Source organism: Octopus bimaculoides, chromosome 3 (genome assembly GCF_001194135.2).
Source record: "Octopus bimaculoides isolate UCB-OBI-ISO-001 chromosome 3, ASM119413v2, whole genome shotgun sequence".
Taxonomy (NCBI): domain Eukaryota; kingdom Metazoa; phylum Mollusca; class Cephalopoda; order Octopoda; family Octopodidae; genus Octopus; species Octopus bimaculoides.
Genome location: NC_068983.1, coordinates 141,665,571 through 141,683,095, shown reverse-complemented (window position 1 = coordinate 141,683,095; position 17,525 = coordinate 141,665,571). Strand labels below are relative to the sequence as shown.

The 17,525-nt window shown below is 33.6% G+C and overlaps 1 protein-coding gene across 3 annotated transcripts in view; it reads right to left on the bottom strand.

Annotated features, from left to right (window-relative positions):
• Positions 1-514: 514 nt before the first annotated feature.
• The window catches only part of LOC106867183 (galectin-9C), a 61,975-nt gene continuing 44,964 nt past the window's right edge, over positions 515-17,525 (bottom strand). For 2 of the 3 annotated variants that reach the window (XM_014911980.2, XM_052966593.1), the window contains exons 6-15: positions 16,009-16,097; positions 13,519-13,536; positions 10,197-10,389; positions 8,155-8,274; positions 7,026-7,111; positions 5,400-5,592; positions 4,812-4,931; positions 2,938-3,026; positions 1,648-1,840; positions 515-873 (exon numbers count right to left, since the gene is read on the bottom strand). In XM_014911980.2, the coding sequence (XP_014767466.1) occupies positions 760-873; positions 1,648-1,840; positions 2,938-3,026; positions 4,812-4,931; positions 5,400-5,592; positions 7,026-7,111; positions 8,155-8,274; positions 10,197-10,389; positions 13,519-13,536; positions 16,009-16,097 (1,215 nt within the window). In that variant the 3' untranslated portion in view covers positions 515-759. The remainder of the gene's footprint in view (positions 874-1,647; positions 1,841-2,937; positions 3,027-4,811; positions 4,932-5,399; positions 5,593-7,025; positions 7,112-8,154; positions 8,275-10,196; positions 10,390-13,518; positions 13,537-16,008; positions 16,098-17,525) is intronic. The other variant, XM_014911982.2, reaches the window with a different exon arrangement.

Below are 17,525 nucleotides of genomic sequence, written 5' to 3'. Positions count from 1 at the left end.
AATAAGAAGAGGGCCATGATCTAGGTTGAAGTATGGAACCAGGAAGAAGGGTGAGATCAGGCATAAGAATGTAAATGCACCAAGTACAAGAGCTTTCTACAAAATTTCAGGGAAAAAGAGAAGGCAGTCATGGCTTTTCCCAGTTAAGGTTGGCTGTAAGGGATTCACTACCCAGTTGGCATGAAGGATGCTTACAACCATTGGAATGAGAGGAAAAATGTGAAGGGTGGCTGTACACACAATGGGAGGGGCAGTAGAATTAGTCTCTTGCTGGTTATGGAGGAAGGGAAATAAGTTAAGATGGAAACCAAGAGGAGATAAGCAGTGATTTGGCCACCTTTGCTGACCCACCAACAGGAGGGTGTTGTTCAGTGTTGAAATACCTGATGATTGTTGGATACTGTTTGATGGCATCAATTTCTTCTGGCCTAACTTCAACCCTCTTTCTAGGTGATATCAATAATATATGAATTTATGTACAGATATATGCACATACATTTAACAATACAAAACATTTATTGAAAAAGCTTTATTGAATTTAGCACCCCCCTTTTTATTTTTTTTGCATTATGTAGTCAATAACAAATTACAACCGTTTCATCCTTTTTAATAGAATATAAATCGAATCATTAAAGCTAACATTTCAGGCAATTTGTAATTTCAAAAGCATATTTTGCCAGTTTCACATTTTTATGTTAAAAAATTGAACATGCATTTAGTATGAAACTAAAACTAAAAAGTTTATGAAGCCAAAAAGGTTTAATAAATTTCTGGATGGAAGAAGTGAGCATCTTCAGAAAGTTCCAAAGTCTTGGCACACTCAAAAGGCATTCGGTGAGCAAAATCAGTCAAGTAGTTTCCATTCACATAAATCTGAAAACAGAAAGAAAAACAGATAAAAATCTATTAAAAAGAAAACAATGAGACTGCCAAGCTTTAGAAATTGTTTTCTTTTTATTAGCAATAACAGAAGAAAAGGAATCCATTTTATATCACAATTAGTGAGCAACATCATCATTGGTTTAGATTCCATATTTGATGCAGAACAAACAACTCAAGGAATTTTGTTTATTGATCATTATTTTAGTTTTCTTACCTATATTTTCATCCACCAATGATATATAATGGTGAATAATATATAAACATGCACATATAGATACATACCATACATACATTTACAACATATCTACAATGAGCTTCTGCAGAGTTTCCATCAACCAAATTCTACATAAAAATATTGGTTAGCTTGAGACCATTGATAGAAGACACTTTCCTACAGTGCTGTATGGTGAGATTCAATCTAGAACTATGTGGTGCTTACATTCACTGCCTTTGTCTACTGAGTAGGGCATATAGTTGGAACAACTAGCTCATTAGATTGGTAATTTACTATATGAAGTGTTTGTACACATAGAATAGCCAAGTTTACTTCAAACTCACAAGGTCCAGGGTTGATCCCGCAGCATGATATCTTGAGCAAGTGTTATTTTTGTATAGCTTCAAGTCAACATATACCTTGTGAATAAAATTAGGCAGAGGGAAAACTGCATAAATGCCTGTCAGATGGATTGTAATTCAAAGGACAATCCTTGTTGAAAATTTAATAAAGGACATGAATAAAAAAAAAGGTGAAATAAAGAATATTACCTTGAAAGATTCTTCTTGGCAAGCTATAAGAAGCTCGAATGGCTCAGAACCCATAAAAGGGAAATAGTCTGAAGTTCTTTCTTCCTCACCCCATTCACCACCACAGTAGTGATTTAATACTACTTGTTCTTCATTTAGACGAGGATTAAGATGCAGGAGAATATCATCATCACACTTCAAGTTAATAGCAAATCTGAAAAAACAAATTTCACTTTAGATATTTTCTCAATATTATTACAATTGGAGTAAAGATTTTTGCCAACATAACATGGTAGTCCTGGTTTAGGACAAATGTTGCTGTAATTTAGCCCCAGGAGACATCATCTCCAGTTGGCTATACGACACGATCTGTATCCTTATATTTTCAAACAAGGACACAGATCATATAGTATAACCAGATAGAGATGATATCTCCTAGGGCTAAATTACAGCAACATTTGTCCTAAACCAGGACTGCCATGTTATGTTGGCAGTCTTTACTCCAAAGTACTGTTGCTGAATATCTCTTGTTGTGAGATTTAAAAATAGTAATTTTCTAATATTATTACAATCATCATCATTTTCATAATCATTGTTATTACTTTTGAATCTGCTTTTTCTATGCTAATCTATGTGTGTGTGTGTGTGTTTGTTTGCATATGTTCTTATATGTGTGCTTGCATGTTTATGCATACGTATTATAATTGAAATCTAAAACTTGGTGATTCTTCTACAAATGTTGATAATTGAACTGTTAACATAATGTTTATTTGGTTTTCCCAAAATCACATGAGTGTCCTGATTTTGCAGAAATGATTAAGCACTAGATAAACATTTTGAAATATAAACTCATTTTGATATTATTTGGTGTTCAAATCATTTCTGTCTCTAGATTTAATAAACACCACTGTTATACACTACAAATGGACACACACACACACACACACACAGCCCTTAGAATAATAGTTCTTCACTTTTAATCACACTGATCCATATTTGTAAACCTTCTATGACCATTGTTTGTTAGGTCACAATATTTCTACTTTTCCTGATTTTTATTTTGTTAACTTTAAGTGTTGTGGTTCTCATGTCTAACAGTTTGTCATATAATATATTCATGAAGAATTTACAGTTTGTCAAATATATGAAAACTAAAAGATTTTGTATTTGTGGCTCTTTCAGAATTATATTCTGACCAAAATTGGATAATGACTCACATGCTGGGAAATACTACTCTAAAAGAACTGACTGTTCCTAAACAAAAGAAACTGATATTAGTGGATAACATTTTGTGTTGTTTCAGAACTATACCTTTCAGCATGTTTCCTCACAGAACCACCAATTTTGATCCAGCGATCCACAGCCAATGTGCCAGGCAACCTCTCAACATGAGGGACATCCTTTAATAAAAAGTAAAAATTAATAAAAATAAAATTATACATATCTAAAACTAAAGGAGGAGAAAAGTGTGAAAACCTTGCAGTAGTTTGACAAAGAGTGATTGTTTTATCACTGGAGTGCTTTCACGAATCATCATAAATGTTGATTTATATCTTTTTTTGTTGTTGCCTTTTGACAAGAAAGTATCTATCATATTCTTGGACAGAATATTATTAAATTAGATTGAAAGTTAAGGTTTCACAGATATTACATTAAGAACTTTTGAGGTGAATTGACAGAGTTATTAAAGCATCAGATAGCCTTATGGCACTGTTCTGGCTCTCTGCTCTTCAAGTTCAAATCTCACCAAAGTTAACTTTTCCTTTCATCTTTTGGGGCTTGATAATTATAGTACCAGCAGTGTACTGGATTGATATTTTTTTCTCTTTCTGTCTGTCTGCCTTTCTAGGAGAAATCACAGTGGCCACATCTGGAGAAGAATAGGCTTCACCAAGACTAAAAATGTCAAAGATGCACTTTATGTCTTAATGGTGTGCCTGTATGACTCCACAACAAGATGAGGGCCCAAGGCAAGGATAACTAATATCATCAAATTAAAGAGGAAATTAATTTTCTTTTGTATTTCCAAACAGTATAACTAGAAAATAGCCAATTATCGAGGTCTATCTTCAAGTTAATCGTAACTGAGTTGTCTTATATTGCACAAGTAGATGGACAAATGGCTAGACACAATCCATAGATCTGTATTTCTAGTTATATCTGAAATTCTCATCTAAGGCTCTGCAACATTCTAGGAAACTACAAAGACTAACTAAGGGTATTGCAAACACTTCCCATTCTCAGTAAAAAGAAAACCCAAACATAACTGGAACAGAAAGGAGAAATCATATATATATATATATTTAAAATTATTTATTTTGATTTTTGAGTTAAAGGAATTACAAGAATAAATGTTAACTCACTTGAACTCCAGCATTTACACAATTTATTTGACATTTTGAGACCATCAATGTTGTGGAAATGTTTATGTTTCAGACTGCAGTTCAGTCAAATTAATAGATTTTCTGAATGTAACAAAGGAGATTAATTGCTGACAACACTCTGGACATTGAAAAGGTTGCCTTATACAACCAATCAGTAACTGATCCTTATGACTCAGTGAATGAAGGTGATGATGTAGTATCAATCATGCCTAAAATCCAAGGAGTTCAAACAATGAAACATCAAGGCTGGAAGATTAGGCAATATTTTGACACTTATTTATTGCTTGATTTCATTTATTGTGAAGAAGAGAATTCACTCCCAAAGTATGTTATTTCTGGGGAGAAACTATATCATGAAGCAATGGTTCCAAGCATGTTACAGTACCAATTTCAAATCATTTGCCAGGAAATCATGACTATTTCCTTAAGCTTTTTAATCCTTTTGATGCCAGCAAGCTCAAGACTGCCACTTATTCTATCATTCAAAATAATGTATTAGTATTCTTTTGAAGAAAATAATAAAAACTTCCACCATCCATTTTTATAAAATCATTAAATTTCGAACACCAGCTTAGCAATAGAAAATTTAGTTATTTTACTAAATCTCTCCAAATTCTAGGCAATTTCAGCATTGAGTGAAAAAGACACTGAATTTCATTAGAAATGTCAACACGAAAGATTTAAATGACAGCTTTCACTCTCTAGTTTCAAATTTTAATCTCACTGCTGGTGTACATCATAATTTACATATCAAAAAAGCGAGAGAAAGAAAGTAAATAAATATTAGCTGAAAGGTCTTACCACACGACGAAGAAGTTGCATATTATAGATATATACTTCTCCATTATAAGAAATATTGTTGATACTTTCAACTGGTTTTCGAGCATGGAATGATGCAAATGACTTTTCATTTATATAAACCTACAAAAGAGAGACAGGGAGTTAAGAATTATCTATGAATTTTATGACAGAAAGTATTTTGTTCAATACAAGAATATCTATTTCCTAGATAAATGCATAAAGTTATTGCAATTTTTATTACACTGAAAATTTTTAGATTACACTTTCGACGTTGCAGTCATCAATTTAGTGACTGACATTTTTAAGATACAGAAAATTTTTTTCTTTAAACTCAGTAAATTTGTCTCTTAGGCATTTGTATTAGAAAGATTGTCTTTTCATGCTGTTAGCTTAGTTGCACTACTAATTTTCCTGCCTGTCCTCTTGCACAGCTAGCTTGGCTGCCTGTTCCTTCGCACAGCTAGCTTGACTGCTTGTCCCCTTGCGTTAATTAAGAGAAAAAAAGAATATCTATTTATTTTAATATTTTCTCAAAGTTTGGAAGTTTCTCTGCTTTGCTTTTTAATCACCCTGACATCAAAGCCTTACCTTTAGTTTGTCTTCTTTCACTCTAATCTTCATTTCAAAAGGAATACCCTCCAATAAACCAACAGGCAATGGATGTCGTTCTTCTTCGCCCCACTCCTCATCGGTATAAGAGTTCAAAACCATTTCACCCTCATCTCGTCTTGGATTGAGATGGAGAGGAATTTCATTACCATGTTTCAGATTAACCGCAAACCTATAAAATGTGTTGGAAAAAAAAAAAAAAGATGTTCTTTATCCATTTGATAACAAGTTTATGCTTTATTATACTGAGAGATAGACAATGTTCATAGTCCTTATTAACACTTCTTTACTTGATTAGAACATCTGTATAATTTGGTAAAGTTAAATTTGAGTAGTTTTGTATCTATGATCACAGCGGGGATAAGAAAAGAAATTCTAGAAGGCAGCATGGTAAAGAGTTGAGGAATTCAAGACAGTAGATTCATAGTCAGTGTCTGTTTTAACATACTTGTAGAGGGAAAGCTACAAAGTTGTGCCAGTCATTATGGCACTCTGTTGGTTACGATGATGAGGGTTCCAGATGCTCATGAAATGAGTGGCTGAGCATTCCACAGGCACGTGTACTCTTAATGTAGATCTCGGGGGGAGATTCAGTGTGACACAGAGTGTGACAAGGTTGGCCCTTTGAAATACAGGTACAATAGGATAAGGAAGAAAAAGTGAGAGAAAGTTGTGGTGAAAGAGTACAGCAGGGGTTGCCAACACCCCCTGCTGGTGTTTTCGCTCAGTAAACACTCACAACACCTAGTCTGGGAATCAAAACCACAATCCTACAACCACTAGTCTGTTGCCCTAACCACTGGGCCATTGCACCTCCACTGTGCCGGTAATTGTATGGTTTCATTATAAGTATGGTCGATACATGACTTTCTCATATCATTGGTGAACTTATTGCAACCAGAAATTAACCATGGATTATTAACTATTCCCACCCTTGCTCATATATATCTATTTCTCATTTTATGTCTGCTCTCTAAGCTGGCATAGGTTGAAAGAGTTGGACAGGATGAAAGATTTTTTTTTTTATTGACTAGTTCTGAAGAAAAAGATCTGTCGCTTTGGCTCTTTACAGTTCCTGGATTCAAGGGCAAGAATAATTGAATGTGATTTCAATGACTGGGGTTTACTTTCAACTGCTGAAGTTTAGTAATCTAAGAGAAAGCATGGAAAGAAAGGGAAGTTTTCAGTGGGATGGTATTCTCAGATACATATGTTTTTCTATATAGTAATAACATGCCAAAAGGTGTCAAAATGATAAAAAGGGGTATTCTGAATATCTGTTTTATATAAAATATATTTCATGTTTAACTTATGGCACACCATATTCAAAAGGAGGGTGTTCCACATTCAAAATCAGAATGCACTGCATTCAAAAGAACAATGCACTACATTTGAAAGGATGATGCACAACTTTTGAAAAGATGGTGTAGTGCATTCAAAAGAATGGTGCACCAGGTGAAAAATGATGGTTAACTATGTTTACAAACAATGTTGAAAGACATGGCAAATATATGTAAACACAATGTATAAATTAGTAGTATGTCTCAATTATATTCCCTAATATTAACTGTATCTGTTGAAAAAGAATGCAAAAATAGTTTTTACCTATCTCCAGTTGTGAAAAATCCAGTCACCTTAATGATATCTTTGTATTGCAATCCAGATGGAATTTCTTTTGTGAAGTCCATTGGCTGCAGAAACAAAAAAAAAATATAGTCTTTAGTTTTCACAAAATTGCTTAAATCAACAACTTTAACAATAACCTATTAATGCGATGATGGAATCCAATATGGCAAGTAAAGGTCTGTTTTTATTAAAGTTTGATTATTTAAAATTCTCCCAGACAAAATACAATAAATATATATATAGTGAGAGAGAGATTTTAGAACTAGCTTCTTTACTTGCTGCAAAATATCAGCAGCTGAATGTCGCTTATTTTTCTCTATTATTACAAGCTATGATGAATGACTGTCATGTCTGCTAGACATGGCAGTTGTTTCCCTTCCTCAGTACTGTGCTGAGCAAGATAAATACCCTGAAAACATTGGTCTATTGATCCTGTCAAACTGCTAGATGGTAGGGGTTTGCTTCCCTGCTCACATTATATTGGACACAGGTTGTTGTGTCATTAACCAACTGGAGAAGATATTTTCCTGGGGTTAAACAAAACAGTAGTATCATAGTTCCAAAATTATATTAAAACTATGTAAAGTGTATGCATTTTCTGTCTTTAATTTCTCATATATATATATATATATATATATATGAGGTGGTACCCAAAAGTAACCAGAAATGTTCTCTGTTGGACAAGCCTGTCATAGTTTAGGCTTCTGCTGCTAGAAGCCACTTGCGATAGGTAGAAACTCCAAGCTATGTAAAATATGGCCCAGACCCTGTTTGCCAGCATGAATGCCAGACTTCAAAAGCTAGTTAACCATTTAATGGCTTTAGTAAATTTATACAGAAAAAGTAAGCATTATACCGTCCAGCATAAATAAAGTCAACTTTATTATGTGTATTTAAGCTATTATTTTTTCTATAAAACCCTATTCTGACATTAACTGAGTCAACTTCCAGTATGAATGTTCATTTTGTATGTCGTTTTTTTCAACCAAAAAAAATTTCAATAAACTTCTGGAAATGATCTACTCATGCAATTTACACAACCCCTAAAGTGCATAAATTACATGGGTTTTTATGGTAATAAAAAATAAAAATAAAGTAAAATACTTACAAGCGGTCTCAAGTAATTGATAGAAGCAATGCTAATACAACCATGGATGTAGAGATACTTCATAGAATCTATGCTGCACCGATAAGGAAACAGTGCAAAGTAGTTGTCATTCAGAAAGATCTAGAAGAGAAATAAATTTCTAGTTTTACTAATGATAATCACGGTTGGGGTGGGGATAGGAATGGGAATTACATCACATGTTGCTCAAGAATTTGTGCAAGAATCTCCAGTTGAAGTTATTGAAAAGGTCTCTAATTAGTTGATAGAAAGGGTATGCTTTAGAGTGAAAAAAAGTAACCAACTGTTAAAAATGTTGGACTTTTGAGTTGATGGATTGCTGATCAGACAAAGCTATGACTGAGGTGTTCCAAACATGGCTGTCACATTTTATTTTTCAGGCATAGCTAATCTAGGATTATACTTTGTCCTTTTAGTTGAAGATGCTAAGGTAGGATTTCATTGGAATTTGGTTGCTATTTCCAACAAGTAGTGCCATGCATTGACTTAAAACAAATTGTTCAATTTCTAAGATGGCTAATTTCCTTAAATTTTTTTTATTCATTAAAATCTCAAATTTTGAAGTCACTTGCTCTAGGAATAATACACTTGATGATGGGCTGAAATCAAACCAATTGAAATGTAATATAGAAGTAAATACCAAATTAAAAATAAAAACATTCATCTCAAAAGATGAACTTAAGTCTTATGAATTATAATCTTCACAGAGTGTCATCTATCAACTGATGGCACAACCTAGGAAGTATATTTTTGCCACCATGGATAACATCAGGAAATATAGCATACATATAGTAATTATAATTTAACTTTTATAAAATTTCTTGTGGTTAATACAAAACAATGCTAAACAATAGCAACAATGGGAGAGGGTCCTTGTCCAATTGGTCATCCTACTAGAAAGAACAACCAGATTTTCCTCAAATCTCATTTTACTGTTTTAATTAGGAAAAGACATACTGGACAATGTAGTCCTGTTTATACAAAAAAAAAAAAAAAATTATATTACATACATATGTATGTGTGTGTGTGTGTGCATATGTGTGTATATCATGTATGTATACACACACTATAATGAGTGCAACATATGTTCATATACTCCTTATATTCATTATAAAGTAAATAATTCTTCTAAACTGAGCTTTCTCAATGCTTGTTCACTTCAGCTAATTGTTAAAAAAGGCATAAAAATCAAGTGGCTCACCCATCTAACATAACACTGAACCCCAGTATTGTTATGCATCAATAAATATTCCTCCAGTAAGAAATACAGGAAGATCACAATGAGGGTGGCTGAGTAACAGTAATCAAGAAATTGTAAGAAAACTTGTGGGTGGTTGATGATTGGGAATGATGGAAAATGAAGGTTATACCTTTCGCGAAATCCTCACCATGGCTTAATTGACTAACTTGCAGAAGTTAGATCCCATCTAATAAAGTTTCATGGTGTGCCGTTTCTTCTCTCTTTGCCTTTTCTACTGATACTATAATAACTCCAGGTTGAGCTTGTGCCTCCTCCATTCAAACATCCCCATCTCCCATGCTTCTCTTCCTATCATCCAGGCTCTGTACTTACCACTACACTCAGTCAATTCCTTCCAGGAAGGTCAGCCCTCTGGAATTCACTCTTTGCTCCTGCAAGTGTTGACTTATAAAGGTTCAAGACAGACATTGACCCTTTAAATGCCAACACACCTGAAACCACCTTGGTCTATAACACAAACTTTCTGTTTTAAAGTAAACTAAATTAAAATCTATCTAAATTTCATGTTAATTTAAGCTCCTCAACAGATTACTCAATACTTCATTATTTTCAAAATTAATTGAAATAAAGGTACTGTATTTGGTCATAAATATGGTAATGAAAGGGTTAATGACATCAATCTCACCAATCTAGAAAGACCTGCAAAGACCATGAGAACTGTCCCTTCCACTAAACTCAGCAAGATGTAAATAAATGAATAAAACTTATTAATCACGGGGTTCAAATGATACAAAAGTTTCTAGAAATAAGAAATTTATATTACTTGGTAGCCATCATAGCTGGCAACAATCATAAGCTTGAACATAGACCATGGGTGGAATGGGTTGTCAGAAATCACCTCTTCTTCACCCCAATCGCCATCATAATGGTTCAAAACAACAGAATTCTGATCAGGACGTGGGTTTAGATGAAGACCTGTTGTTCCATTAGGGTCACTACAGATGTTGATGCTAAATCTGGCAGTTTGAAATGCATTGTCAAAAAGATAGAAAATAGAAAGCAAAAATTAGTTTATCATAAATGATTCACACATACTACATACATATGTATATACACAGATACACACCTTTATAACTTGTTAACTTTTATAAAATTTCTTGTGGTTTATATAAAACAATGCTAAACAATAGCAACAATGGGAGAGGGTCCTTGTCCAATTGGTCATCCTACTAGAAAGAACAACCAAATTTTGTACACACATGCATATTGTAGAAAGAACAGACTATTTATCATCAATTTTTTTTTTTGAAAATTCTACATTGAATTAGAATATTGTCAATTATATTGATTCCAATAGTTGGCTTATACTTTATTTTATTGAACCCTTGGAAGGATAAAAGGCAAAGTTTATCTCAGCAGGATTTTAACTTAGAAGGTAAAAACTCAATACCATGAGGCATTTTGTCTCATGCTCTCTCACCACTACAACGTCCAGTTCTTCTTGCACTGTAGTGGCTTGTGTGTCTCAATGACCCTAAGAGTTAAGCCATTGAGTGCAAGCTCCTAGTAAAACCTCTGTTACTGGGCAAGTCAAAAGATAATAGCTAGACTAATATGGACCACTTCTCAGAGATAAAAATGGGCCATTGTCATACCTAGAAAAAACAGCAAAGTTACAGAAGATTCCATGACAATTCAAAACCAACAAGACTTGTAAGAGGAAAAGACAGCCCAGAGTGAAGCATAGTGGAGAAAAGTCAATGACTGGTATTCAATAAGGAATGAAAAGTGGTTAAAGTATTCAGTTCATGATCATGGTAGGCAAGTGCTAGTTTGCATATAAAAGTGTATGCTTGCAAGTGAGTGCATGTTTGCATGTGCAAGTTTACAATTGTGAATGCAGGTTTGCTCGTATAGGTTCAGAAGTGTATATTCTGACATCTAAATCAGGTAATTATGCTTTTATGGTGCAGCAATATAGAAATTGTCAAGTGCTTAACTTCCCTTGCAGAGGGGAGATAAAGAATTTTATGGAAAAAAAATAGATACATAAATACATAAATTAATTAATAAATAGGGTCCTAAAAAAGAGAAAAAAGAGAAATGTTTATTTTTAATGAAACCAAATTGTTTTTTTCTTTGTTTTAATTTCTTGTACTTTCCCTGAAAGAATGACCAAATAGCCATGCGTATAAAACAACAAAAATTACCAATGAAGGGAGAGTATTTAGTTGTTGAACCTTCAAGAAATAGCAACTAAATCACCCTCAAGCCATACTAAAAAGGCACATAAAATAATCTTTTCTACTCTAAGCACTAGGCCCAAAATTTTTGGAAGGTGGTGGGCAGTCGATTAGATCGATGCCAGTACACAACTGGTACTTAATTTATTGACCCCGAAAGGATGAAAGGCAAAGTTGACCTCAGTGGAATTTGAACTGAGAACATAAAGATAGACGAAATACTGCTAAGAATTTCGCCCAGTGTGCTAATGATTCTGCCAGCTCATTGTCTTGGGCACATTAAATAATGTGTAGGCAAGGGTGCCCTATTTTATCACCATTTAAAAAAATAAAAATAAAATGAAATACTCATGACATCAATGCTTTAGATCATAGATCTCATTTAAGACTGATCTGGAGCTATACAGCAACAAAAATGATCAAGGCATAGTTAACAAAGAATTTATATCCAAAACCCCCATCCCACAGATTGCCAGATATATATAGATATATATACTATTATTAGAGGCATTCACTTTAGAAATAATAAAAAGATACAAGGAAAAAAACATCATAAAGCAATCAAATATGGATATACTGACAATAATATGTTCAACCTTGCATTTAATCTTGCATTCTATCTACACATGCAGCAGCCATTGTAATATATATATATATACATATGCATTCATTTGTACAGAAGCACTACTAGATGCATATTTTGCAGTTTAATTTTATGTTTAAGTGTTTTTAGACAGCATGTGCAAGTTTTAACAAAATTTGTTTTCACTGATAGGATGAATGACTGAGAAATTTACCCAGTATGACTTCTGAGCAGAAAACAAATAGTTAAGTACAGGCTAACATAAACAGCTCAAAAATTTTTAATTAAAATTACATCAGCAGTGAAGAGAAAAGGAATTATATTGGCTTAGTGATTAATTCTTGTCTCTGTTCTTGCCAAAAATCAGATCCACTCTCCTCTGCAAATCCATGTTAAGTCTTAATAAAAATTTTGCCCTGCCCCTAACTTTCTTTTCTGATCAAAATAAAGGATCAAGCTAATATTCTTTTATTCTTTTACTTGTTTCAGTCATCTGACTGTGGCCATGCTGGAGCACTGCCTTTAGTCAAACAAATCGATCCCAGGACTTATTCTCTGTAAGTCTAGTACTTATTCTATCAGTCTCTTTTGTCGAACCTCTAGGTTATGGAGACATAAACACACTAACATCAGTTGTCAAGTGATAGTGGGGGACAAGCACAGACACATACATACATACATACATACATACATACATACATATACATGACGGGCTTGTTTTTTAGTTTCCATCTAACAAATCCACTCACAAGGCATTGGTCAGTCTGAGGCTATAGTAGGAGACACTTGCCCAAGGTGCCACGCAGTGGGACTGAATCCAGAACCATGTGGTTGGGAAGCAAGTTTCTTACCACACAGCCATGCCTTGTGTTCTGTCTTTTCTAATTGCAGAGCAATTTTATAAGATGGTGTAAACTGAATGTTGCGATGTTCATACTTTTCATAAGTGCAATAAGTCAAGAACTCAAAGCAGGTCAGGAACATTAGTTTTATTTTTCAACTGTGTAAAAAAAAACAAAAAAAAATGGCTTTGGTAACATTGCGGCCCCGCCCAACCTTTTCCTCTAAAGACAATCTTATTCATGCTACAAAAATAAATTATTTCGGTTTGTCTTACTATGTTGCGTGAGATTAGCTTAAGCAGTGAAAATATGTGCAAGAAGACAAAGATATATTTGAAGATAATGAATGAGAAAGATGAAATTGTCAGCATCCAGTGTCCTGCAAATATAACTGGCTATTAATATTTGCATGCTTCTGACTGTACCATTCCAGCAAGTGAAGACTTATACTTGGAAGCTGAGACACAAATATCTTACCTTACAGCATCGGTGCCACTAAAAACAAAGAATTTACACAAAAATAAATAAACAGGCAAATAATAATGATATTGACAACCACTGTAGTGATTTTCCACATTGGCATAAGATCATAACATCTGAAACAGGGTTACATATGACTGAATTGATATTACTGGTACTGCTTTTATTAAAATCCTGGAAGAGGGAACAGCAAATTCTGCCTTTGGCAGAATAAGAGATGCAATTAAAGACAAAGAAGTAGTCAGTCTGTCACTATCATTTCTATTAATAATAATAATAATAATAATAATGATACTTTTCTATTTTCTATTTTTCCTTTTTCTCGCTGTCTTCCTCTTTTCCCTATCACATGATTCTGTAAATGAACAATCTGGTGTATTTGTTTTAATAGCTTACTAATCTACACAGTACGTTTCTCTACCCTAGAGCGTAAGGAAGACACTCGGTTAAGAAATGGAAACAGAATTGAAAGAAGATGCTAATGAAAATAATGATAACGATAACAATATAAAAAATAAAATAGCAACAGTAATAATAGCTTTTTTTAGGCACAAGGCTATTGATCTGAGAAGAAGGGACTAGTTGTTCAAACCAACTGACATGTAAAAACATGAAAGAAAGTTATTCATCTCTGGTCCATTTTGATTGTCTCTTTCTCTGTCTCCTTGCTCTAGCTAATTTATATTTTTTAACCCTATAAGGACAATTGTTTCTCTGTATGCAGATTGTAAAGGTGGGGATAAACTGGAACAAGCAGAGATATGGGCTGAGATAGGGTAGTTCAGCAATATATTATCCACATACACATAGTGTATGAGCATGTGTTTATGTATATGGTATGTGGCTTAGTGGTTAGGGTAATCAACTCAAGATCAGAAGGTCACGAGTTCAATTCCTCACAGCATGTTGTTTCCTGGAGCAAGACACTTTATTTCACATTGCTCCTGTCCACTCAGCTGGCAAAAATGAGTAGTACCTGTAATTCAAAGGGCCAGCCTTATCACATTCTGTGTCATGCTGAATCTCCCTGAGAACTGTACTAAGGGCATGTGTGTCTGTGGTGTGCCCAGCCACTTGCAAGTCAATTTCATGAGAAGGGTGATCTGTTGACTGGATCAACTGAAACCTACATTGTTATTACTGATGGAGTGCCAGAAGTCTGGAGATCAACAGTTTCGGCATTTTTTGGCACTGAATAACATTGAAGCTAGCAGGGAATGCTCAGTTTCTATTCTTTTTTGGCCTGTACTATTTGCCTTATTATTATGCAGTCTCTACACCGAGCCAGTGCAGCATTAACCACTTCAACAATGCTGCAACTATTTTGTTCTGCCAGCTTGTAGAGGATTCTTCACTCTTAGCTTTGTTCTATATTTTTTTTCATGGAAACCATTAAGTCAACTATTTCTAGTTATAAATTAGATTTTTTAGCCTTCATATCAGCCATATCAGGCCCAAATATTCTATGCTTTTTTTTTGTTCAGATTGGTCAGATCCAGCTTCTTACATTTACCCTACATTGTCATTGTAAAATTAAACAATCATATCATTAAAATCTCAAAACTATGGGATAATTCACTATTAATTCAAAGCAATGTGATTAAATAAACATATAAGCATTTCATTTAACAGAATAATCTGAATGTTAAAGAGTTACAGGCTAATTCCATAAAACACAAGTTAAAAATGTGATATTAAAAATTATGACTAATTATCTGATATAATGGTCTTAAAAATGATTTAAAATAATTTGGTATAGTGTCTTGTATTCCATCTCTACTGCATTATATTCATCCCCTACTGTACTGAATATAAAGGTGGACCTAAATCGTTAATTATTTATTTATAGTAAACTAAGCATAGCCATTAAAAGTTAAATTGGTTTTCTTTGGTACTTTAGTTATCTGAAAACTGTGGTTTTGAAAAGTATACAAACTGTTGACTTTTCATTGAACAATTCAGCACATGGCCAGCCAGCTGGAACCTTCAATTTTACATAAATGATGCAAAAAAAGAAAAAAAAGAAAAGAAAAAAAAAGCCTAAAATGTCATCTGTTAAAATATCAAATAAATAAATAGAAACAAATCAACAAACATTATGAAAAACGTTTGAGTATCTTTGTCAACAGAAATTACCATAGGGCCAGCAATTTTGAGGCAGTGGGGGTGTGGGATAGTCAATTACATCGACTTCAGTGGTCAACTAGTACATATTTTATCAATCCCGAAAGGACGAACGGTAATGTTGATCCCCGCAGGATTTGAACTGGCATGCTAATGATTCTGTCAGCTCAATACCTCATATTTGAAAGTAATTTAGACCATTGTTTCTAATCAAGAAATTATTTTCCCAGTTCAGACTGCCAAGAAGTGTATTGTATCATTTTGCAATTGGATGGCATTTCAAGAAATACAACCTACACAACTTTCTTGAGTGTTTTCTAATGAAAAGAGCTTTAACGTTTCTAAATGCTACTTTATGCTTACCTGTCATGATCAAATGTTGGTACCCCTTTGATTTCTATAGCTTTACCTATAGACATACGATCAGCTATTTCACCAATGTATGGGATTCTCTGTGAAGAGGAAACAAAAATAATGACTTATACTCAAAGAATTTATTAATCACATATGTAAACTGTCAAACATATATACTAAGAGAAGGCAATTAAGAGAAGGCAATTAAGAGAAGGCAATTAAGATTATCTGAATTTCATAGTTTATGAAAGGTAAAATTAGTTAATTTATGAAAGGTAAAATCAGTTAATTTTAGCATAAATGAAATTAACTGAGCTGAGTGGCATGTAGACTCAGCTTGTGAACTCTTATTTCCAGAGTTAGACAGGCAGAGGCACTAGCGTAGCTGGAGAGTGGGGGGTGGGGTGGTCCATCCCAGGCGGTACACACTCTAGCTACGCTAGTGGGTGGAGGGATAGAAACAGTTGAGTGCTTGACTGAATACTTTACATTCTATAAAACATAAATCACTCATATTCATCACCAAGAGATACCCTCTGTATAAGAAAATAAAACAAAATTAAATTAGTGTTAACATGTTTAATGAAGGGTGCACCAAAAATTTGATTAGAAATAAGCACAATGATTCACATTATCTCAAACATTTTAATAAATATGGGGAACAACTCTTCATGTTCCAATTACACTAGCTTTTGCCAGCTATGCTTGAAACTTCATACTTACCAAAATAGTTACAAGAAAATCATTTAGAAGATGTTCAATATGGTACCTGAATAAGGTTTCAAAATTTCCAAATTTTTCGTAATAAAACTTCTACGATTAATTATTAATTATTGTTTTATCATGCAGAAGGTGTCTGAGTAACTAATGAGCCATTTATGATGGTGCCTGAGTAACATTCTTGGAGATTTGGCTTTAAAAATAGTTTAACTTCTAATACCTATTCACGTACAATTTATTAGATCTACTTAGTGATTCTTTGATGGCTATGATGTGGTCTATGCTTCACCAAGGAAGTCTAATAGGACTAAGCAATGTCTGAAGAGGTCTTCCTTACTTGTTGAAATGATTAAAATAATATTAGGTACTGAAGTACTGTTGTCTTTTCTTCACCACATAACCATCTCTAATTATACTTCTGACACTGACAACATTAAGTATGTTAATACTGATTAAACTCACTGTATTAAGTTTTGTTTCTCAACATTCTGAGTTTGAATTCTTGAAGTATTAATTATATCTGTCATAATTTCAACAAAAACTAGCGTAGTTTGACTCACTCCACTTATCTGTAAATAATTGCAAAGGCAAGATAGAACCTAAACAGGAGTCAGTGACATTGTGTAACAAACATGTGTATATTGGCTGATTCAGTTCCATTCTTTTAGGAGTCAAGGACAAGAAGTTTGTATAGCAGACATAATCACCAACTAATGTTTCTACCACCAAAATGTCACAATGGACTGGATGTTTATATATTTTTTTTACCTTACTTTCACTTATCTGGTGCCATACATTAACATATG